The following is a 26,026-nucleotide window of genomic DNA, read 5'->3' as shown; positions in this document are numbered from 1 at the left end:
AAGAAATATTTAGTATGAGCATGTGCTACTGTAACCCCATCAGGTGGCAGGCCATGAAAGAAGAAAGCCACCCGTGAGGTGTTGTGTGTCATTCTTCATAATCTAGAATCGTTGCATACAGTTTGCGTCCCGCATTGCTGCAAAAAATAACAATACCCACAGACTGGCATTTTCATTTTAATCCACATGCCCACTTGCCCCCACATCAGCCCTCATAAAGTCAGAACGACAACAGAGAGCGGCGCAGGTCTCGACATTTGGTCCCTGCTGTTAATCTTCACCGACCAATCAGCACAGGGTCAGCGGATGACTGGCACTCAAAGCAGATAAAAAGCTATGATGAATCTCCTCCTTCCATTCCCTCCCACTTTTGTCCCCCACCATCTATCCTCCCAGTCACGCACAGCCTCTCTCTGCCTCCTCCTCTCCCTCGCTCTCAACCACTCATTACTGTAATTGGAGGGTTTGAGGAGATAAGGCAGAGAAACAGAAAGAAGGAGGGTAAAAAAGAAAGAAGAAAGGTTGAGAGAGAGAAGAGAGAGGTTTCTGGAGGTCAGAGGCCCAGCCCTTTTCCAATCTGCTTCTACACAGTGTATGTGTGTTTTTTTCTCAATCTTTCTTTTTTTAAATCAAGAGGCGTACATTTGCTTTGGCCTTTCTTTAAAGATGCAGGGCTCATTTTCAGCATCAAAGCTCGCTAGGTTTTCAAACATAATATCAAATTTGTAAGGGCTTAGATTCTACAACTTCTTTCTTTCTTTCTTTCCTTCTTTCTTCCCGTACAGCTGTGTTTTGTCAAATTTCTGGCTTACTGGCCTCTGTCATTGGGCTGGGGCTGAGAAGTTTATGTGTGGTTGTGTATAAGCGTATGTGAAAGCTAAAGCCAGGGAGTAAAATATGGTGTTCAGCAGAGAAAGTCAGTAAGGACTGGGAGAGACGGTGGTGTTTTCAGCTAAAGCATTTTCTGTGGTCAGTGGAAATTGGTCAGGTTAAGTGTGTGAAAGTAGTAGCTTAAAGCAACATAATGGATACTACAATCATCTATGGGTGATTCAAAAGAAAAAAAGCAGGTGCAAAAAGAAGGACAAGGTCAGATTTGAGGCGCACAGACAACAGATATCTGAAATCTGTTCCACTTTTGAGATTAAGTAGCGAGGCGGGCAGAATGTTGCCCAGAAATCCCACAAAAAAAACGCTCCAGCGGTGATTAGACCCTAACAGATGTGTAGACCTGGGTTAATCTCAACTTGACAAAATCAAACAACAGTTGCTTGCTTTGAGTTAAGAGAACAGCACATTAATTTCAATACACTTCCACTACCTTATAGATGCTACGGGAAGCTTAATTTAAAATAAAGCCTATATTTGGTTTCTGGCTTTTCTGCCATTTGCACTACCACCGCACATCATTTCGCTCTTTACCATTATTTGTGCAAATGCCACCTACAGTGAGACACCTGTGCAAAAGTTTTTGCACTTGGAAAGACTTACTGTGTTCCCCAAACCCTTTTTTCATGACCACAGTTAAGCCCAGAGTGAGCACAGAGTGACAGGGAACTCTAGCAGAGAGGAAAAAACCTGCTACTTTTCATTATTTATACAGGCTAGTGCAGTGCACCAGCGCAGCTGAATTAAGCTGCACTGTTCACAGACTCCAGTGCTATTGTTGAACTGTATTCCATTAAGCTCTTTATTAAAATTGACAATATATCATGAGCTGAAAATGTGTTTGTTCCTTCCAGCTGTTTGTAGGAGTCTTTCATTAAAATGTGTTAAACACCTGTAGCATGTGGCAACAGCAGGGTCAATTTCAATTTTAAGTAGCACCAAATCACAACAACAGTCACCCTGAGGCGCACTTATATTTTAAAGGAAAAGACCCTACTATATTAGACCCCCCACCCACCCAACAATTAGACGACCCCCTCCATCCCCCAAAAATGCAAAAATCTACCCCTATTTTAGCCTATTTTACTCCTAGTTTGCTACAAACTACTACTAGAGAATTAGTTTGACCCATTGTTAATGAATTAAGTCCTCCGGGAACCAGGGGGCTTCTGACTGCCTAATGGGTAAGTCAAAAAGTAGAAAAAGCAGACAGCATCTCAGTATTCATGGGTAAGAAAACCTTTTGCGAAAAAGGATGAATGAGCAACTTGTACAATATGAACATAAATGTGAAATATTATCCGTATAAAAGGGAAAAAGAAATCAAGATACATGCACTACGTCAGGGTGCAGAATGAGAAAATATGAGCGAAAAATGTAAAGTATGTAAATTTACAGCATTCATTAGCAGCTCCACGAGGGCCATACATAATGTGTGTACATAAAATGTCTCATTAGAAGCCAACAGTGATTTCTTTTCCCCCCTCCACTAATGTGGCGAGTGGCTGGTGAGGAATAACAACAGGCCTAAAATTTCAAATGTCAACATGTGACTTTAAAAAAAAAATAAGAGGGGAAGAAGAAATAGAAGAAGAGGAGGGGAGATAGCGAGACACACAGAGAGGATGTTTGCTTTTCTTCTCCTGCTACCCCGTGTAAGCCTCGTTTAATTGCAGGGTGTGTGAGGGGGGTGGGGGTGCCGTGATGGCGGGTGGGTGTGGGGGTAAATATTATCTCTTCAACCATCTCTCCCCTACCATAACCCAACTCACTCAGCAACACACACACACACACACTCCCCTCCTATACCACCTAAAAGCTCCAAATCCCTCAGACTGCCAACCAAGCAGTATACACACACTCACACACACGTATAAACAAGGGGAGATTAGATAGGCAGATTCACAACTAAACACGCACACACACACACACACACACACACACACACACACACACACACACTTATCTCCCTCCAAACAAATAGGTATAAACAGAACGGCCCTCTGTCGCTCTATATTTTCTCCCCGTCTTCTTTTTTCATCGCCCGTCTTCTTGCATCTGTCTAACACGCACACGCGCTCACATGGATGCGTCGCAGAGATGCTTAGATGCAACGTGAAACGCCGGGTGAACGGCCGGCAGTTTGCGTCTGTGTTTTCCTCTCTCTCTGTCTATCCTCTGAAGCTACTTTCTGCCCTTTTAAGGCAGTTACTGACTGGCCTCTCTCCCCAGTCTCTCGCTCACTTTCCTGCTTTCTTTCCATTATGCCTCCCCTCTCTCTCCCTCTCTCCCTCTCTTTTCATTTTGTCTCTCCACTCCACTCCAATCCATCGTTCCCTCTTTCTGCAGCTGTATCCCCCCCCCATTTCTCTCCTATCTCCTTCTCAGCACTGTAGCAAGAATCCATCCATATAAGTCATTTAACCCAGTAGCAGGGCCTGAAAATCTCATTTTTTTCCTTCCCCCCTCTCACCAAGCGATGAAATCTGTCAACAGGTATGATAATCCTGCTCGTTTCCAATGCAACTCATTTTGCGTCAAGAATCTCGCTGCACGTGAGAGCCACACTCAAATCAGAGATGACGTGACGCGATCTGCCTTTCTCCTGTGTTTCATGACAAAATTTTTATGATGACTTTTATGACAGAGGCACTCCCGGTATGAAAGCGAAGCTGCACAAGAAGCCATGGGAGTTGTCTTTCGACACACTTTTTTTTTCTAAAAAGGAAAAATGCAAAAAAGGGGTTATTTATTTCTTGGTAGCAGATGTCCCCGTTTCCCCTGTCTGGTGTGTCTTCGCCACAAGTGTGTGCCGGCCAAAGTGCAGCAGCAGAGATCTGTGCTGCTCTGTGCCAGCGCTGGCTTCACTTTGTCACAACGGAGCATTTCACCACAAACTATCAACACCCTGCTGATTGTTTTTTTCCCCCCGTCTTCTCTGTCCTTACATTACACCAAAAATGGCAGTGATGAGGTGTTGTAAGGATAGAGAGGAAAAAAAGAAAAGGAGAATGGGAAATGGGGCGGGTGATAGCGGCTGTGAAAGAAGCTTTTGAAATATCCCCACGCTCCTTCGCCGCTGCCGCTACCGCCGCCATTCTCCTCGAGAGCGGCTGAAATCGAAGCTGTTTGTGAAAACGCCATGAGAGCATTTCAGGTTCATACGATGAGCCGCGGCGCACAAAGCAAAAGAGGGGAGGCATAAAAGGCAAAAAAGAAAGAGCAGGAAGAGAGAGAAAGGGAGCGAGAGATATGGGATAAAAGGTGGGATAGGTGGAACAGAGAGGTGAGAAAATATACTTTTTCAGGTTTTTTTTCCCCCCACTTCTCTTTATAGTATTTCCCTAATCCCCAAGAGAGTGAGGCAGCTCTTCTCCCTGGAGGGATTAAAAAAAAGACTATTTCTTAGCTCGCAACAATTGGCATTGTTCAGTGAAGAAAGCTGGGTTTGGCTGCGGAGGAGAGCTGAGATAAATGGTGCAAATTCAGCTGAGCACTAGGATTACACTGATGCATTGTTTCACTGAGGGTCGATGTGGGCCTCTTCAACACATCTCAGAAAACCTCCACCTCTGATATAATGGAGAAATCCTCCTGATTGTTGTTATGGAATACATTTGTCCAATCATTGGTTTTGTATCCGATGCCTGACCGGATAAGTCATTTCAGTGACTGATCTATCAGTCTAATAAATCTGCCTTATTGGCTCGGTCAGAAGACCGCATAAAAATGAAACATTTCTTTTAGAGGATTCAGTCAGTGGACAAGATATCAGGGATGTGTTAATGTATCACTTTCTGTAACATCGGCCAATAGTGGCGTGTCTTAACAGGGCTGATCTTTGAAGGAATGCAGAGAATTCAAGTTGGAAAAAATTATAGTGCCTATAGGGCAGGGATATTTATGATATCTGTGAGAGCATACTGTCAGCAACCTTGTGTAAAAATGTAGTCGAATCTGAAAAGTCAGGCCGATTTGTCTTAAACCTGAATTCTTTCTAAAAGCAAGCAGGGAGTGATCTGTGACTAGATGTCTGTGACGTCTGTTGGTGTCTTTAGTGTCAGATCCACGCCTTGTTCATCACGTACAGTTTAAAAACACAAAGATGACAAAGGTGAAAACACTCAGGATCGAGGCTTTAGTAGTCACAGTATATAGTTTATCAACACTATCGCTTGTGTGTGTGACGATATCAGGTGAAAAAAACAACCTATGCTTCAGCTTAATTGTAAAACTGAAAAAATAAGTAAATAAAATATCCCAGTACAGGTGATTGTTTCCACTTTGAGGCACATAAGCTTTAGTACTCTCCCACTGGGCCCACCCATGGGTTCCTCCTTGGCCGGAGACATTATTTTACTATGTCATCCCAAAATTATAACTCACTCCATTCCTATTACAAACTATCACCTATTAATTCACTGATCACTCACCTTGATTTCGAACAGTCTTGCGCGGGATCGGGTTCCAGTTGAGGCCCAGCGATTTCTCCCATCCGACCAGAAACACCAGGAGGAGGACCTTCGTCCCCCACATACCTCCTATGTGAGCTCCCATTTGGCGCTGAGCGATGGATCGAGGGATCAATCAGTCGATCAGAGCAACTCGAGAGAACGGCCCAGCTCCTGGCAGCGTGCCTGGAGCAAAAGAAAAAAACACATCAGCTGGAGGCAACAATTCACTTCATTTTATTGGCTTAGCTGTTTATCAGAAACAATTTTGTCAGAGCAGTATTTACAACATGTGCATTTTTCAAAAAGACACACAAAAGAGTTCACACATTCAAGCTGCTCCGAAAGATAAATGTCTCACTTTGAAAAGATGCAGAATATATTTGAACACTGTCATCAAAATCCACAATAATGCAAAAGAGGAGTGAGTTATGCAAATCGTTAAAGCCTACAAGGACATAGTTTTAATCGCTGTACGTGCCCCTGTTTGTGCCTGTCTGCCAACATAAACAAACTAAACATTTTAATGACTTTTGGCCAGGAAGGTTAGCAGCAAAGTTTTTTCCTGCCTCTCCCTCGCTCCGAGTGATAATCCAGCTATCGCCACTCAGAAAGCTCAGAAATAGCTTATCGCTAAACTCTTGTCAAGCCAATTCAGTGGCAGTATATTAAGCCGGGGCTGAGTTATCAAAGTTAACTGGTGCTGGCAACGCATCAAACGCCAATGTGGTGGGAAATGAATGTCGAGACAAGGACAATCCAATAGCACTGTGTTGTAAATGAATTGGCTTATACCTAATGAACATCGAGTGTGCGGCTAGGACGTAGCATTACAGTCTAATAACGGTGCCTGGTGATTGACTTGTTATGATGCTGCAGGTAGGATTGATGCACGAGCTATTTCACATTAACACCACACACTTCAAACTTTGGTTTTGTATGCCTGGAGGGCGTTAAACCCATCCTCGTGTCATGGTGATACCAAATGAATGCGTAAATCTGTCTAGCACCAAATTATTAAATAATACACAAACTTAGGAAGCTAAAGATGAAGAGACAAGCTTTTTTTTGACTGATTTGTTGGCTTAGAGGTCAAACAATTAATAAACTTTTGGAAGAAAGAAAATCTCGCCACTCGATCTGGTCACACTTATACTTTGTGTGGGTATTTTGCAGAATAAAGCAGAGTGAATGGAAATTATTAAGAGAAGAAAAAAAGCATGTATATATAAGAAAAAGAAACATTTCTTCTCAGAAAAGGCTGCACATTGTGTCTTCCTGCCACGTCTTAGGCCAAAACCTGCAGTAGCTTCAGGTTGGCTGCACCCTGATCTCTGTGGCTCTGCTGAGGTTGAAAACTAGTACATTGATTTTGTTCATAAGGTTGTACACACAATAAGCAGCAGAAGAAGCTGGCAGGAAAAAGAAAACTGACAAAAGGGGAACGTGTTTCAAAAGGTTACAAAATTTTCTAAAGCATCAGATACCAATTATGAAACTGGAAACTGGGTTGTACGACCTCTGAAACACACAAAGGTCTCAAGAAAAGCGTACAAAATACTCTGTTCACAGTATTCGTTAACAGTTTTTTCTCATGTTTACTATTTCTTTACCTGTTTGTGATTATTTGGGAGACTCTTGGGAACAACTGTAAATGTCATTTTTAAGTGCCGGGACAGCAACTGAAACATACAGTACTTCCACACACAGACAAATGCACGCAAACCACCTGTAAGCTTCCCCCTCTGCACCTGCTGCTGCTGTGCATCAGCGAGCGAAATGGTGCCTTTGATGATGCGTGCTTATTGGAGAAGGGATCCAATTGACTTTTAAACAGGCGCAAAATGTCAAACTTTAACCCAGCACAAAGGCAGAAACCACCTCAGTGTGTGTAGCACGCAGAGTTCTACTCCTTTGCCCACATCTATTCCCACGTGTGAATAATACATTCCAGTGCTGGCAAACAAATATTTGGTCTATTTAGGGGATTGGCAGGGGAGGTAATTGAGATTTAGAGATCTGTGTATGTGTTTGTATGTGTGTGCGGTTTGAGTGTGTAAGCTCACGTCTGCCCAGTGTGACAGTTATTGATTACACTTTTTAAAAGTATAAAAAAGAGGTACCCCCACACCAGCCTTCTCAATTAACACGCTCTTAATTGAGCGTGCTCAAATGCTAGGTTGGGGGTGCGGGCTCTCCGAGCTTTGCAATGGCGGGGCTACCAGCTTTATTGGATCGATGCTGGAGGCTTTGGTGTAGCCAACGCTTGAGTGAGCAGAGAAGAGATTGAGATGGCGGTAGAGAAATGGAGAAAGAAGAAGAAAAAAAAATCGCCCTCATCATCCAAGGGTTCCATCTCCAGGCTGAGAGGTAACGAAGTGAAGTAGGCATCCCGAAGGCTGGATTAAGCGAAGAAGCAGCATGTAAACACTACAGAGGGGGAACGAGGAGGAACAGAGCGAGATGATGAAGAGGGATTCAAAGCTGTCTTGTCTGTCTGCAGAAAAGCTTAAAATTTCTGTATACCTTACTCTCTTTTCCCTCCCCCTTTGTCTGTCACGTCTTTTTTTGATCATCTCCTCTTTAATCTTCTCTGCTATTTCAACAACGGAACTGTTTAGCATAAAAAATATTGCCAGTAAGGTAAAACCGTCTCTTAGCTTGTGTAGTGTTTGCAGTAGAAAGCAGAAGTGCACACTGCAATTCATCCTCGAAGAAAGAACTTGTCACGTGGTTAAGCTTCCAAGCCAATCAGTGCAAATATGATCACATGATTGTCTGACTAACTAACAACATGGAGTCGTAACAGTTCAGTGTCCCTAAAAAAGATGAACAAAAAACAACTCAATATTTTGGAATCTTCAAAAAGAAAATCTAGTGGGACGCCGGTTTAGCGACCACATGCCATATGACCGAGAGCGGTCGGCCTGGGTTCAAGTTTGAGTCCGAGCCACAGCCCTTTGCGCATGTCTGCCACCGATTTTCTGTCCTTTCTTCACTAAGTTTATCAAATAAAGCAGAAAAGGCCAAAAAAGAGGGAAGTTCTTTAAAATGTAACTAATTATTTACATCACGTGTGTTCTTTTCCAGTTTTGGAACACGTGACAGCATTAAGTCATTCAAAACCCATCTATCTGTGATTGCCACCTGGAATATAAGATGCCTTCTGATTTTTAAATGATGATGTTAAAACTCTCGTGTGTCACCATAGGGCTTTATCCAAATATTCAACACCAGAGAAGTATTCAGTTTTGAATTTTCATATATCAAAATAAACCGTCTCAGCTTGTATTGTTGTTTTTCATTGCTGGCCCAGCAAAGAATCTCTGAACTGTATCCCAGCAGTGTTTGCACTCTCTCTGCCCCTGTGTCAGGTAAGCAGCTTGGCTTCGGTCAGTGCAGACATGCAGAGTAAGAAAAAAGTAAGAGATGTTTTGTTGTATCTAAAGTTCCCTCTCGGTGATTATTTAACATGCAGATACAGCTGAAACAGCTCAGTCATTGTTTTTAAATCTTGTGTTGCAGCCATAAAACTAGACATGAGTCACCCATCTCTTCCCTCCCCTCACCCCACTCATGAGGCAAAGCTTAAATTATTCACTGTTGATTACAACTAAAGCTCCAAAGCCCAAAAGATGCTATTCAGTACAGCTCTAGTGTCCATGTATCATTTTCCTTCGGCACTAGGAAGAAGCTGGAGAGCAAATTATTGGGGAGTCTTCCGACAGTGTGTGCGGGGTTGGTTTCTATGACGATAACTTGACATTGTATGATAGTTTCACATCACACCTTGCAAATGTACAGGGATAAAAGCAGCAGTGTTTGAACCAGCTACACAAAAAAGACAGCATTGTGAAAACACAAACAAACAAAAACAAACCTTGAGTCCTGCGCCGAGTGACGCATGAGGTGGCATATGCATATGTCTCCTTAGTGGGAACAGTTAAAACCTAAAACTCTGCTGCTAAAAAAATAACAATAAAATTAAAAGTATTTTAGTCAGCCTAAAATATCTGTTTGGAAAAGAACAGATTGCGGGTAACCGAGAGGAAGTTACAAAAATTATATAATTTGAGCATAAATTTACCAAATTATTTGTAGTGGTAATGCCTAATTTTTGGATTTATACTATCACAGATTAATTTTCTCAAATTCTCATGGTCAAAACATCTTGCTGGAGGAAAAACAAATCCAAATTTGTTGTTATTATAGTGAGAAATAATCATTATCAAGTTAATTAATAAACACCATCCATTCTAATATTTTTATTCGAAAAAACGGCATCACACAGACTTTGTCATGTTGTAAAGTTATATATATATATATCTATATATATATATATATATATATATATATATATCTATATATATATATATATCTATATATATATATATATATATATATATATATAAAAATAAATAATATATTTATATCACCCTTGTGTGTGAACTTATAAGTCACGTTGAAGAACTAGTTTCAAGTCAGTCAAGTGCAAACATCTTTAAAGCGGAATGTACAATATAGCATTAACTGATACTACAATACCCATAATACATTTCAAAAAAATTGCTCGCAAAAGGTCAGACATGCTTTTTAGAAGTGTATCTCTGTGTGTGTGGTCATGTTTATTGTGCCAGATGGGTGCTTTAACCTGACTGTACACCAACACGCGGGGACTTGTTCGATTGTGGGGACTTTGTTCTATGGCAAAGCTTAGCATTATGTTTAGTTTGGGGTTTCGTGCTTGTTTGCTCGAGGCTGTGGGAAGCTTTAGAGACGCCTTATCAAACAAGATATCTGGGATGTTTCATTGGATGTAACAGGTTTTATGTAATGAATAGACACCTTGGTCTTTTCTTCCAGTTTATTATAGTTAAGTGAGATATCATCAAGTCATAGTAATCTATCCCATGCATCAATGCAGTTTGAATGATTTAAGTGCTCTAATAAAAACCATACAATGCTGACAAAGAAAACCACAGCATTCTCATAAGTGAGAACAGACTGTAAAATATGCACCTGCAGCAGTGTTGTCTATACAGTATTGATGACGACTGAAGAAACACTGAATATTCCAGGCTAATTTGCAGGAAGCTTTACAAAAGAGGTGGTTGAACTCTGCCTGTTATGTATTGTTCTTATTTATTGTGTCATAGGAAGCAAGATTTAGTCCGACTCATTCCCAATGACCGAATTAACTCACTTGCTCTGCCTCTCCCCACGACCTCTTTAAGGTCCTGTGGTGTCGCATAACTCTGCAGGCGGTATCAAATCATCTTTTAGCTGCTGGTGTTGTTGTTGAGCCTGGTTTAGCTAATGAGCTGAGACTCGGCAGCTTAATAATATCAGTCAGCGCTCCACAATGGAGGGCTCATTAAAACATACAGAGAAATAGGCCACATGTTCTGATTAGGTTACAGAGCTCCTGCATGGGTCTGTTTTGTCATCGTGTCTGTATTTTTGTCTCTGTGTGTTTTTCGAGTGTGCTTAGAGGTAAGATGAGCCCCTGTAGGGAGAAGCTACATAGCTCTGATACTTCGAAGTGTGTGAACGTCAGCCTTCCTCTGTCCTCTTAGACCACTTTATCTCTTTTTCCCATTTTCCTCTTCCTGCCCTTCATTTTACCCACCTACCCTTTCCTGGCAGCTTTTTCCTGCCCCAACTGATTGCTACTCCTTCCAGGCATTGTTTGACTTTTAACCCCAACCTCTGACCTTTTTGCACGCTACTTAAAGCCAACATCGCCCACCGCCCTCCACCCAGACACAAGCACACACTTAATGTTAGTTAACCCCCACCACCCCACCCATGCGCAAACACAGACAAGTACACACAGACTCACACAGACAGGATATACTATGGGACAGCCCCCGTCCTTCATTCTGCCTTCATTCAAAACTATCACAGAAGCTACCGTCAGCTCTCTTCCTTCCTTCCTTCCTGCTTCTCGACTCCAACCCTGTACCCTCCCCTTTGTCTGCACTTTTTATTGCTCCAACAGCATTTAAAAACACACACACAAATGAAAATTCTCACAGCTACATAAAGGCTGTTTCACCAAAATGGAAACAAGCTGGATCAAACGATTTCACACCTCATGGACGAAGGGAGTTAAGACCGACTCAAGGACTTTTATGCTGCGTTCTCTTCACTTTGAAATCATCATAGCAGGAAGCTGGAGCAGTGCTGATGCATTAATGGTCAGACGTGTGGGCTTTTTTTTTCTTTTTTTGTGCCTGCAAAGGCTTATCAACATTCAGAAAGGAGTTTGTTGGTACAAAAACAGTCTTAGTTGGTCGGTCTTTAAAACATCAAGAGCACGAGAACACTGAAACTATGAAATCCAGTAACGAAACCAACAAAAAAAACAATACCGTAGAGTTAATTTGGCTACAGCAATGATTACTAGAAATAACAAAATAATACCTGAAATTATTCTGCAAACACATAATTTGCTTTATATCAGGGTTTAAGGGTTTTTTTTAACATTTTTATTTCAGTTTTTTTATATAGCACCAGGTCACACAGTCATCTCAAGATACTTCATAGTAAAGAACCTACAACATTGGGGACAGATCAGATGACCCCCTGTGAGGAAGTGCTCTGTCACAGTAGGGATGAAGTGCTTCCTTGATGTGCAGCTTGTATGAATGAATACCAGCAAAAACAATTACATTTCTATAAGTCTCAGCTATTGCTTGTGATTAGAGCTAACCAGCAAACATAAAATAAACACCTTCAGAACTCTACATGTTTATAGCGCTGCTGTTGACGTGCTTGCAATCTAACAATGACATTAAGTGCTACTTGCATAAACACAATTTTATTGAAAATGGCATCTATGTTATGTTCCATAATGACTGGGAATGATCACGTCCAGTAATTATAGAACATAACATAGACTGCCAGTGTCTTTAAACAGGGGAGAATCAGGCAGTGCACCACACCGAATATAGAAAAACACACAATTTATTGATGCAGTGTGCACCTTTCCTGCACTCCCTTCTTTATTCTCCTATAGACTCTGTTTGTCCTGTGTGTCGTTTGTTATCTCTCTCTTTCTTTCCCTTCAAACTCCCAACTGATCTGATGGCTGCGCCTACCTGGTTCTGCTGGAGGTTAAAAGAGAGTCCTTCTTGTCCACTGCATTTTCTGACTGGGAAACAGCCAATCATTGGAGAGCTCTCTTAACATTTTAGGGCCATTACTTTGAACTGGTGCTATATCATTTAGCTGAATATGAGAAAATGCTTGGCAAAAAAATTATTTTATCGCAAACAGATTCAAGTAATAGTCTTTAAACGTTCATTGATGTTGTGGCTCTGACTATTCAAAGAAGGAATTTCTATTCAACAGCTGACAGATGTTTCCTAAAAGAGGAATAGTTTCATTTATGGGTCAGTTCAGCTTCAGCTCAGCTATGTTCAGATAGAGCTCCCAAAGACATCAAATTAAAATCTTTTTTTCCCCCCAAAATAACTTTTTTTTTTTAACGTGATTTAGTTTTTTACATGAGATCACCTTATTTCATTTTTATGATTAAAAAGCATTCTAAAGGGTTCATAATGGTGTTTTAAACTCTGTGAATACATCAGGGAGCCTTAGAGGAAGCTGTGTCATAAATTAATTTTTTTTTCTGCTAAAACCTTTTGATTAAACACCAGCCTTTAAAAACACAGGTCGATTAAAAACAGTTTTTTAATGGTCTAAATTCATTTCTTAAAGTAAAACTTTAGCTAAATGCCTGGAGTTTAAATGTTTAAAAATTGTGGTGATACATCAAAGGAAAGATTTTAAAGTACGGAGCTTAAGTCCTGAGCAAAACGGTTATAAAAACAAAGGAAAAAATAAATATATCATGTTTCAGTTCACCTGTTGGGAAGGAAGTCATGGACTTATTTGCTATTTTCTCTCAGTCCTCCAGAGCCATGTGTGCAACCGGACTTTGGAGGAAGGGGGTGGAAGACCCCACTGCTCTATGGCAGTACACTGAGAAGCTAGATCCAGTCCAGAGAGCTGGACCTAACACATCTGACGCAGCGATTTCACTCAGAGTGTGGCACTAATGGAGTAGACACTGACAGTAAAACACACACACACACATTCCCACTCCATGTGCACTCTCCATCTGAGAGTACACAGACGCAGGTGGTCACTTAAAGCAGGTAGAGTGTGTGTGCGTGCGTATGTGTGTATGAGAGCCCTCTGGTTTGCATATACGCTTTAAAGCAATATCAAGCATGAGCAAGCCTTCATTTAAGTGACAGAATAACTAGCATATCAGTGAATAGGTGTAAACAAATAAGTGAGTCTCTTTATGCTGACCAGCTCACAATAAACACCTGTGTGTTTTCAGATGTGTGTGTGTGTGTGTATCTGTGCCGACAGCCTAGGCAGGCTGCTGTTGTTGAGCTGGCACAGATGAAAGATAATCAAAGGGGGATTTGATCAGCTCCACATAGAGACTTGATGTGTGTGTGTGTATGAATGGCGATGGTCTTTCTGATACATCCTATACCTTGTGAACGGCTCCTAAACGCTATTTGAGCTCCTTTAAAGCAGCTGTCATCAGTATGTGAGCCACCCGTCAGTTTTCATGCACCTGAGCACATGACTTGCCACAATTTTCTCACAATTAATGATTTGCTAAACAGCGCTGGGGCATCAAGCAGTTCAAAAACATCAAGTTAATGTCATTAACTTTCTTTTCACATGGTGATTGGAATTTACTTCCCATTGTAATTACCCCAATTTGAAGCAGAACTGAGCAACGCGTTTGACTTTAAATGACCTCTTTCCACTTGATGGAATAAAAAAACCACACAAACACACACGAATCCCGTGAGAACACATAGAGTAACATCTTAGCCTCCTTCACTGCTCACTTCCCCCAGAGCCCTGTTCTTTCATGTCCCTCCCCTGGGACATTTTGCCAGCCTTCAAAACTCTATCTTTCCTTTCATCCCTACTGTAGCTCCCCCTCATTGGCACAAACTCGTCCCCCCCGTTCTGTTTCGCCTCCTTGTCCGTGTCATGGTCGGCTGGTCAGGCGTGGTCGGCTTATAATTCTTTAATCGCCGCTCTGATCTCTTCCATCAGTGCCAGGGGCTCCAGCTGATTACAGATGAAATGGATCTGATTTGGACTCTGACTGCGGGCCAAACACCTGCTCAGACCCGAGGAACTGATAGAAGAGGAGGTCAAGGCGAGATGAAACCAGACGCGCTGACGTGCAGATGCTGACAACAGCGGGACCATCTGTGCCTTTGGTCTGCGACAGCGTATACACGGTTGATAGAAGCAGACTGTGGACGAAAGACTTGGGGATTGAGCGTAGCCATTTAACACCTACAGATGCCGTGACAACACCTGAACCCTGATTCGAGTCGGCTACGTGATGTAACGGTTGCAAATATTTAAAAAAAATTCAAAGGTAAATTGAGCTCAATCATTTTAACATGCTGGTAAAGCTCCCGATCACAAATTAAAGCTGCAAGACTAAATATTTTAGATCAACAATGGATCAAACAGATACATGTATTTGGAAGGGATTACCATCCTAATGAACTCATGGAGACCTGTCACAGGAGCTGCAGTTCCCCCCTCAGCTTTGGAGGCATTTTAGCATCTTTTAGCTAATTGTTTTGCTTTCAGGGCTTGCAGCTTTAATGTTTTAATTGAGGCTCACCCGTCTTATCAGCTTTGTTGCCATCCACAGCAGGTAGCAGTGAATGATTTAGCAGCTAAGGCTTCAGACATCTCACTGAAGAAGATAGAAAATAAACAACAGCTAGAAGGAAAGTGAATATTGGATATTCATGAAGTGACAGCTACAACTTCAAATGAATGCTAATGCTCCTCCGTGTCTGCAGGATGTTTAAATAGGCAATTGTATGCTAACACGGTAGCTGTATCAAATATATTTTGAGGGGTATCTGACTGAATCTATGAAATCCCTTTGCAGCAATCATTATCTCCCTCAAGGAGATGGCAACCAACCTAAGACAACATCTCAAGTTTAAATTATAGTGGGGAGTTTTCACTGCATATAAATGGCTTTAATCACCGGTACTCCACCCTGTGCCCTTGAGGTCCAGAGTTTAATCCCGACCAATCACTAAAACAGTTAATTGCATCACTGCGTCAGCTTCTGTGGTAAAATCCATAAAATGAGCAAACCTTGTCAAGATCATAAAATTTAAGAAAAAAAATGTATGTACTTGTATAGCACAGCTGGACTACACTTTAAAAGTGATATATTAATCCGGGCAAATGCAAAGATCAGGAAAAACAATCCAGCTGGGGTTGATAATGATGTGCTATAGGAAACCTGATGGCATAGACCAGGGGTGGGCAACTCCAGGCCTTGTGGGCCGGTGTCCTGCAGGTTTTAGATATCACCCTGGGTCAACACACCTGAATTCATTACTAGGCTTCTGGAGAACTTCAAGACATATTGAGGAGGTCAATTAGCCATTTGAATCAGCTGTGTTGAATCAGGGACACATCTAAAACCTGCAGGACACCACCACTCGAGGCCTGGAGTTGCCCACCCCTGGCATAGACTGTACATAAAAGACGTGCTGAATGTTACACTAATGGAAAAAGCCCTGGTGTGAAACCTGGTTAGATGAGTATTTTTGCTGTAGCCATCCGGGCGTGTCACAAAGCGTATACTGTTTTTTCTTCTTTTTCTCGACTCCCACCTGGGCCATAATTTACCAAACGAACATCATGTTGTATTCAATAAACCACTAAGTGTTTATTGAGGTCATAGAGCGTGGCAAATGGGACCTTTTCCCATCCAGCTCCAGTGTCACCTGACTTATTCAAGGACTAGAGGAGGCGGCCCCTGCTGGCTAAATGAAGCTAAATCTGCTAGTCTACCAAAATGCTCATGCCAGGCATAAAGAAGACTGACAACACTTATTCCATTTACAGAACACCTAGCTGCCCCTCCCTGAGTGTGGTTCTGTCAGAGGTTTCTTCCTGTTAAAAGGGAGTTTTTCCTTCCCGCTGTTGCCAAGTGTTGGCTCGTAAGGGAGTCATATGACTGTTGAGGTTTTGTCTCTCGATTGTAGGGTCTTTAGGACCTTGAAGTGATTGTTGTTCTGATTTGGCACTATAACTAAAACTGAATTCAGTTGAATATATTAGCACATTTATATAGTCTATTGTTAAGATGAAGGCTCTTTGCTCCTCCAGCTTTCTGGTCAACCCATCGATTAAGAAAATTATATCAAAAATGGTCAACTAAACATGAACTTGAAATCTAAAACGACAGTTTAAAGTTTATCTACTGTTTGCCTCGGTTGTGGGTGTATTGATCTGTTGGCTGTCTGTTTCAGTAGCACTGCGTGCTCTAGCTATTTTCAGTGTGCATCTAGGTCGGTAAGAGATTTATTGTAATCCTTTAACCTGAAACTAGGTTTTTCATTTACATGACATTTAAGAAATGTGATTACCGCAGCAAGTCAACAATAACCAGGTTATTTATGCACGGGCAGACACACTGTCTGTTTTTCTCTCTCCCAGCCTCTCCATCTAACTCTCTCTCCCTTTTTTCTCTGGATGACCTTGTGCTGTCAGCCCGGCTGTGTTGTTTCTGACAAGCACACATGACTGCAGCGAGGAAACGGTAAAATCCACGTGCACTCTGCCCTGCCGTGACCTGCCTGCCCTGTGTGCAGGCCCAGGGGATGCTGGGATAGTGCTGTCTGACCTGTCATCAACGCAGATACAAAAGTGTGTGCACACTCGTCCACGATTACTGTTTGGTCACAGGTCGATCAGCCTTGCTCTAGGCGGCGGACTGGTTTGTGAATAGAAGGCTGAAACAAACGTGGACACAAAGAAACAAATTTGGGCTCGTTTGGTTTTTTGTATATATCTACGTACTTCTTAAAATGGAAAGCACACGTGTATTCAAACGCATGAATTCATGTGCCCAATAAACACAGGTGCTGTACGCACATACAAAACAATAACAGGGATGATTTATCACGTGTCGTTAAGTACTACCGCAGTTGCGCACATTCATTTATTTCAGAGTTACCACTCACATATGTTGCAACCTGCTCCTCACACACCAGCGCACTAATCAAATCACTCAGGCAAATAGGCTCGTTGTTCCCTGCCAGCCAGATTCAGACAAACAAAAAATCTGATAAACTTTCTCTGTTGTATTTCAGAGCTCATTAAAAAGTATTCACCACTGTATGATTCCGCGCTGTAATCAGCTCTGAATAATAGAAATGGTCGTATTGACGCCTGTGGGCACCCGATGTTCTGTCTCATTTCAGAACAACAACTGCAGGGCATATGAATGCAAACTACACTACGTGCACGACACAGACACACACACACAGAAACGCACGCACACACACTGTCTCCCCTTCTCTTTGGCTGCACCTTGCTGAAATACTCTCAGTGTATTCTAGCTTGGGGGAACCACCTACTATGCTCCTAGGGGGGCTAATTGTCCAGTAGCACTCCTTTGCTTTCCCTCCCACTCTCTCTGTCCTCTCCCTTCTCCTCAGGTCTGTACTTTCGGGAAGAGTTCAGCAGTTCATGCTGAGCCCAGAGCCCTGGATCCCAGTGAGGTGCCATAGGGCATAAAGGTTGCACCTAGCTGGACTCCTATACGAGCGGCCCACACATCTCTGCGGTGGTGGGAAGGTGGGGAGGGTGGACACTGACGGAGAGATAAGTGGAATGACAGACGATATTTGTCTAGGACTGAACGGGTGAGACACGACTGTTGTGTAAACGATTAGGTTTATGATAAGTTCTCTTTTCTGGGATTTAAATGTGTTTTTCTTTTTTTGTTATTGACATCTGAAATTGCAAGCTGCATGTCAGACGCTAACTGTGGTTATTTTTCTGTATAGTTACTTTTTCTAGAATTTACGTCACAAGTCTGAACGCATGCCATAGACATGCATACACAAGACCACAACTGGGCGCATGTCTGCTCTTTATTGAGTTGCCCTAATAAACAAATACATGATTGGAGAATGTCCTAAACAGCAGAGAGAGGGAAAAAAAAACATTTGTCATGAGATGTCTGCTTTTAGCCTCTTTCTCACCAAAGCCACAAAGCTGCTTCTCTAAGAAAAATTGTTATAAATGTCAAACAGGCTTTTTATAGCACACAGGACAAACATCAGACCTTTTACAGATTTCAGCACCAAAACTGGTCCATAAACATCAGAGAGAGAGAGGAAAATACACAGTTTACATTTTTTTAGTTGATGGAGGCATGAAAACACATGACCTTTGTCGAGTTCAATTCAATTCAATTCAACTCATTTGTATTTTTAGGGCCAAATTACAACAACAGTTGCCTCAAGGGGCTTTATATTATATGGCAAAGACCCTATAATAATAGAGAAAAAACCCCAACAATCAGACAGCCCCCTATGAGCAAGCACTTGGTGACAGTGGGAAGGAAGAACTCCCTTTTAACAGGAAGAAACCTCCAGCAGAACCAGGCTCAGGGAGGGGCGGGGCCGTCTGTCACAGTCAGCTCCAAATGGTGTAAAAACTGTGTAACATTAACACTGGTTGAAGGGTGTTTCTCCCATCTTTTCTGTATTGTACTTGGTTTTTATAAATGCTAATTCTGATATATCAGTAAATAGCTAATATCAGCCAATATATGGTCTGACTGACTGTCAGGACTTATTTAAATGACAATTTAATGACATAATCCAAGTTTTCACAAATCAAAATTAACAGGAGCTTAAAGCTGTTCCTAGAAGTCTTTGTTTTTGTTACATACCTGCCAGAAGAAATGTCAAAAGCTATCAACCTCTCTGCTAGTTAAAGGTAATGCTAGCATCTAGTGTGTCATACTTTAGTTCTACTTGTCATTCCATTTAAATCGCTGGCTGAAAAACAACAAATGTTAAGAGACTCTTTCCCCCGAATCCACAACAATGAAGCTACTCTTGAGAAATGCACTTAACCCAGCTAGAGACACAGTATGTTCAGCGACTGAGAGAAGGGATAATGAAAGGCAGCTTTTGGTACTGGGCAGTTCCCAATGGCTAAACTTAGCAAACTGTGGTTCTACCGGGCAGCTCCCAGGAATGAATGAGCATTACTGTAAAAAATGCAAAGCAGGACATTTTGGAAGAAGCGTGTGCACACTCAGCAGAAGCAAAAGCTTTCGGATCGGTTAGCGAAATCAACAGTCATCAGCTAAAAATGCACCTGGCAGACATGTAGCGGAGACAGAGATTTATTTATGAGAAGGAAGGATGAGTGAAAGGTGAGAAGAGCGAGAAGAGAGTAGTGGGCCTTGATGGGCTAACCCAGGGTCTATTAGAGCCTGATTGGAACCATTAGGAGAGAAAGGCGATACACGAGTCTCATGCAGAGCCCCTCCAGCCCAGCTCTGCATTAACCACAGCCTGCTCTCTACTTTGTTGAACACACGGGCTGATCGATAGCAATGAGGAGGAAGGAGGGGTAGGAGGTGGTGAAGCGAGGAGATGGGAGGAGGGGAGAAACGAGGTCCAGGTTTACGGGAAGATAAGCTGGGATCAATAGAGAGACACGGACTGCTGCGGCGTGGAGGGAGAGGACAGAGGAATGCCAGATGCGGCGGGTTCACACTCGTTCACCTCATCAAACTTGATGGAGGGGAACCTGCGTGCGAGTGTGTGTAAAAGTGTGTGTGACAGGGCATTTGGGCAAGATTCATCTCTCGCCTGTCTGAATATAACCAATGACCGCGTCATATAAACGTCCAAATAATAGGAACGGCGGGGTCGGCGTGATTGTGCGGAGGCTACCAGCATGGCCTCACAGAAAGAAGGTTTGAATTTTAATCCTGCTTATCAGCTGCGGCTGTCTGCATTTGCATGTCCTTCTTGCGCCCGTTAATTGATTCCAAACTCGCTGCAGGTGTAGATGTGCGTTTGAAAGGTTGGACAAGCAGTTACGAAAATAGATGGTTAGATCATCGTTGTGGCTGGCACGAATGAAGGACAAAGTAAAGTTTGGATAAATAATGAGAAATTTTCCTACTAAATTCTGCAGTTGCAGTAAAAATGCAGTTGCATATACACTGCAACAAGTTGTAGTTAAACTTAACACTTCTTAAAGAGGCTCGGTTATGAAAATCTCCAGCTCTGTATTTTTATTCTTGTACATTTGCAAATTTATGTTTGCTTTAGACCCTCAGTTATCCTACATCCTGCACCCCTCTGACTGGCTGTCGCTGGCAAACAGAAGGTAAGACTAGCAGGTGAACAGCACTTCTAGGCTATCCCCTCTCTCTGACATGAAACAAAACCAAAAACAGGAAAATAACTGTCGGAAATCAAATGTTTAGAGCGGTCTGAACTTACCTCACTGTTTGAAATTTTGGCCACATGAGCGTCTGCCAGTGTAACAGGACGCATATGACAGAAAACGAGACAAAGCAAAACGGGTCCACTTAAAAGATTGTTCTCATATTAAAAACCAACAGAGCCGTTCAAAAGCCAACGCTCTTTAGGCTAGCGCAAAAGCTTTTAATGTGAAGCTTTGTTGTGAAAAGTGTGGAGATAAAAAAGAAAGTAACATAAAAGCAGAAGCAGTTGGAATTAATTAGTAGTTAGCGTTTTACTTTAAGCTGTGTGTGAAAAAAGACACATTCGCCTTTATATAATGAGGCCGAACCTCCTCATTATATAAAGCGTATTGTATAACATGATGCATCGCTTTGCAGTCGACGGGCGCCATTCTAAGTCATGCTAAGCACTGAGCTAGTATGTGATTTTTATTAACAGTGGACAAAGCCAGAATAACCCTATCCCCATTTCTATGTATTTCTCCTGTGCTAAGTTAATTGGACAGTGGCTTTATTTAGCTTATTGCTCAAAATGTCAAGCTATTCCTTTAACTATCCACTAATGAATTCCAATGCTTTCTATTTTGTTTTCTTTAGTCCCATTAAGGACCTAAGATTTCCTGCAGATCCTTCTCATTAAAAGCATACCAAGAAAAGGATTACACGTCTTTACAGTAAATGCTGGAGGGCTATCAACGTGAAACATGTCTGCAGGAAGTGTTGAGTTGGAAATTGGAAAGGATTGGACAAAACAAGCGAATCAAAAGGGGATTTCTGTAAGCAAAGAGAAATGAGTACGACATGACTCTTGCCGTACTGATGGAATTAGAGGGGAGGAAATGTGCATTACAGTGAATTTATCGGTGTAACAGTTTAACACAGAAAAGTGCTGAGTCCGCGTTAATTGCAAACAGCATGAGCAGCAAATTAAAGAGGAGGTAGCGGAACGTAGGCCTGTTTTTCGGTAAAGGACGGCTTTGTTGTATTAAAAAAATCAGGTCAGTGTTCATTGAATTTATTGTGGTGTCCTACACGCGGTTCAGGGAGCAGGTTTGTGTTGTGGGTGTTTGCATTTAAGCGCAACACATTTATCTGTGCATACCCGACACCTGTCAGGCTGGCGTGATGTGCATAACCTCTGCCTGCACGGTGCATGCATTTTTCTCCTCTTCCTCCTTCTATCGCTCTTTCAATCTCACTTCTCCCCTCCTCTGTTACCCCCCCACTCCCCCCAGCTCACTCGGCCTGTGATGGCACGCTGTCAGAGAAAAAGCTATTTATGATCGGCAACCAATATCCTCACAGAGATAAACACACACTGTGAGAGTGATAGGTAGAAAGAGAGGGAGCACCAGAATTATTAGAGAGAACAAGGGATAAGCGAAACGCGATAGTGCAGGAAAGAAACCTGCAGAAGACAAAAAAAAGAAAAGAGGACGGAGATACAGAGGAACGTTGCCCTGGGCCGATTACTCACAGCTCTGTGTTTATGAGTACACATGATCTGGTTGATATCAAGGTATACAAGTGCATATGTGCATGTTTAAACAAGTTCCCTCTTTGGCCAGTGCGTGTCTAAATTCTGGGAAGAGGAAGTTGGGATACAAATGACTTTTTTTATCGGAGGCAATTTACTCGAGTCTGCCGTGCCTCTCGCTCGCTCGATCAAGCTGACAACTGATTGTAAATGAGAGAGCCCTTCATCTTACACACATCAGACAAGAGGTGGCCACCCACTGAAACACAAACACACGCACATAGTGACATCCAGTGTTCTATGACAAGGGCACGGGTTTTGCTTTCAGAAGTAAACAGAGCACAGTGAGGTGGTTACAGAAATAACCCTGGATTCTATGAGTGGAAGAGCAGCCATCTAATGTTCATACCCTGATTACACTGATGATACTCAACTGCAGCACCATAATATGCAAACGAGCCAAAGAGAACTGCTTAGTTATTTAACATGCTTTACAGCTGCAATTAGGAACTATCTTTGCTAGGCTACCAACCTCTACTGTTTTTGTCTTGTATGCTAAGATAAGCTAATCTATTGCTCTATTAATCCAACTCCAATTACTTCAATTGTCCTGTTCCCAGTTAATTTCCATTATTGTTTGCTTACTTTTCCCTAAAGATGTTCCCAGTGGAGCATACAGCTAAATCTTTTGCCCCATGCCGTCTAACACCCCCAACAAAACTTCCACTAATCACATGATCATGGCAGCTAGTTTGTAGCCTGAGAGGTGATAGCGAGGCGATCGTATTAGTATGCGATTGTACAGCTATGATTGTTGCGAGCACTTTAAAACAACTTTACATTTTGAAAATTGAAACCCAGCAAAGATCTGTAAACTTTCATCAACTTCTCTCATCTGATTTTAAGCTGCTGGAACGCACAGATTTCAGAGCAAATCAAACTAAAATTACTAAGGCAGAAATTCCAACCTTGTACTTTTGTTGCATTCAGCCTCAGAAGACGGAAATAACGATAAAAGCTATCTTCAGTAAACCTAACCTTTAAATTCTGTGCACGGCTTGTCAGATTCAATCATCCATTTGTCTTTTCTCCTTCTCTTTCTTTTCTCCCTTTGTTTTCCACTTTTCGACTTTCAGGTAAAATATGGCCGCCTTTCCCTTCTACTTGCACCTACACAGTCAGGACAAGCCGCGAGCGCTACGCGCACACGTACACAGATACACTTTGTTACAGACGTAACCTTCAGTGTCTTTCTTAACAAAATGCTTTGAAATCTGAAATCCAATATCCTGCCTAAATTCAGCTTTTTCTTTCTTTTTTGGTCACCTTTCTTTGTCTCCTCTGTCATACATTTTCTCCATTTTCTTTGTCTCGCTGCAGAATAATTTCTTTCTGGGAGTTCCTGAAAATGGTTGTAATTTCCACGTCCTGTTTTGACAACGGCTACCCTCCCCCCCGCATGGTTTTCCTTTTTCTGCTTATATTCACTTTCTTATTTCTTTTGATTCCTCGCTCATTTTACATGCCCCCCATTCCTCCTCCTGTTCTATTCTCTGGTTCATGCTGTCAGTGAGAGATAGAAAAAGATGCTGCTGTGTTTTTCTTCTCCACCCTTTGTTCTGTTTTTACTTTCTTACTTGTTTTTCTTCTCCTCCCTCGCGCGTCCGTGTGCTCTCGTCGTAATCTCTCCTTCAGATGTTTTTTCGCTCTGTCTTGTCTTCGTTGTGAATGTTGACTAGAGACAGACGTCGCACATGAAGGTCACATTGGGCTAAAGGAGAAGAAGAGGAGAGATGTAATGAGTGGCAGTGGTGGATGTTGGGGGTGGATATGTGAGACTGACAGGTCAGCTTTAATCATTTTAATGTCTCTGTCAGACAAGACCTGCTACTGCATGTAATTAGAGGTCTCCACACACACACATTCAAAACTGTAAATATACTTCCTACCTGCACATCCACGTACATGAAACATGAAAATCCTGATCAAACAAATATGTGCCACCTGGTGGTTTTTGTGTGTGAAATTTGTGGTTTTGGAAACTGTAGTTTAGGCCTAGTTAGTTACCTAGGCTTGAAGATAAGCTAACACAAGTGGAAACATGCTAGTAAACCACAACAGAGAGCCAGCATGACAATGTAGTACATTTTACACACTATCCTCCGTAACCGTAACTTACTCCCTAACTTCCTGTAAGGGTTTTGTTTTCATCAGATTTCAGTTCACCAGATTTAGGCTTCAATATAGGATTTTTAAGACAGACAATGACAATAATGTGATAACATTAATATTCAAAATATTCAATCTTAGGATATAATATCCAATATTTTTTTTTCTTTCAGACATACAAAAAATTAAGAGCTTTTTCTGACATGTTTATAGTTACTTATTTAATTCATTGTTGTGTGGCATATGTTGCCACCGGGGAAGTTGCAGACTGCCCCCTGGTGGACAAAATATGCAACATTGAAACTCACAACATGGTTGAAGGGTGTTTCCTTTATCTCTTCTTTACTTCTTTACTTAATTTTTAATTAACTGGCAGTTACAAATGATGATACTGACAGGCTAAATGGGCCACACTAAAATGGGCCAATAATATCAGTCCACTGATAAATTGGTTGGGCTCCACTGGCCACATCCTAAATAGGCAAATTTTCCAAAACAAATAAAGTCTCTTGCAGTTTTATATTAAAAGATTTTACAAATGCATGTTCCAAACAAGCAAAAAAGAGGCAAATGCTAACCATCTCTAACTTTAACTGGAGCGTGCTAAGCAGTCGTTATCACAAACATACCTACAGGTTTCACATACACCAGTAAAAAATGCTGAAAAAGAGATACAGAGTAATAAATGAGCCCAGACGCCATGAGCTCAAGACAGGTAGCTTTGCAAGAAACAGAATGAATTTGAGCAGTCTGCTTTACACTGTACCACTGAATGCTCCTTCATATGAACAGTATAAAGTGAGTATGAAGATTAGGCTTGGAGCTAAGTTCCATGCACAGAGATAATTGCTTGACTCAATTTTACTGCAAGGTTTTTCTGGTTTTGATCACCAGATCTTAGACATGAAAAACAAAGCCACACACACACACACACACACACACACACACACACACACACACACACACACACACACCCCCCGAACCCTCGAGGCTCACATTCACAGGTTCCCTTAGTTCATAGTGCAGATCACATAACTGACTTCAGTGCCTTCACCAGTGCGTGCCGGGATTCGTGTGTGTGTGTGAGCAGAAGCCGAGATTCATGTCAACATCAATGGCTCACTAATCACAATGAGGGCGCCAAGGGCCAAGCAGATGCTGTCAGTAGCGTATGGGCCGGCTAGTGTTACAAAGAGGGAGCACACAAAGCCAAGGCCCAAACCTCTGACACCATCATACTTCATTCCCTTCTGTCAATAAACTAGAAACTGAAAACTCTGCTACACTCAATGAACACTGTGCTCCTCTGTATCGACTGGAAAAGTTGTGATGTTCATCAGACTTTATTGAACCAAACACACACACACATACAAAAATTAAACTGTGCACAGAACCTTGGCATAACTCCCCAAAAAGGAAAAAGGAACTCTTCGAGAAAGTTCTCAAATTTAAACTTTTTGGCAAATTTATGGGAATATTGTGACAACCTTGAGACTGTGAATTCTTATATGTAAAAGCAGAACTCTAAAACTTTTCATGAGCTAAAAGACAACCTTGTTGTAATCTTCGTTCAAAGACATTTTTAAAGCTACCCAGTAGATTATTATACGTATAATAAGTAGGAGAATCTTCTTAAACCATAAAGATGAATGGAATCCTTCATGTTTTTTTATTGGCCGGTGAAGATATGAAACCTGC

At 41.9% G+C, this 26,026-nt stretch overlaps 1 protein-coding gene across 1 annotated transcript in view; it reads right to left on the bottom strand.

The window, feature by feature from the left end:
• The window catches only part of sema4c (sema domain, immunoglobulin domain (Ig), transmembrane domain (TM) and short cytoplasmic domain, (semaphorin) 4C), a 107,894-nt gene that overhangs the window by 48,449 nt on the left and 33,419 nt on the right, over positions 1-26,026 (bottom strand). The window contains exons 2-3 of the mRNA XM_031746181.2: positions 23,797-23,930; positions 5,322-5,525 (exon numbers count right to left, since the gene is read on the bottom strand). Coding sequence (XP_031602041.1) covers positions 5,322-5,445 — 124 coding nt within the window. The 5' untranslated portion in view covers positions 5,446-5,525; positions 23,797-23,930. The remainder of the gene's footprint in view (positions 1-5,321; positions 5,526-23,796; positions 23,931-26,026) is intronic.

The sequence above is a fragment of the Oreochromis aureus genome, linkage group 12 (genome assembly GCF_013358895.1).
Source record: "Oreochromis aureus strain Israel breed Guangdong linkage group 12, ZZ_aureus, whole genome shotgun sequence".
Taxonomy (NCBI): Eukaryota; Metazoa; Chordata; class Actinopteri; order Cichliformes; family Cichlidae; genus Oreochromis; species Oreochromis aureus.
This window is presented reverse-complemented; position numbering and strand designations above follow the sequence as displayed.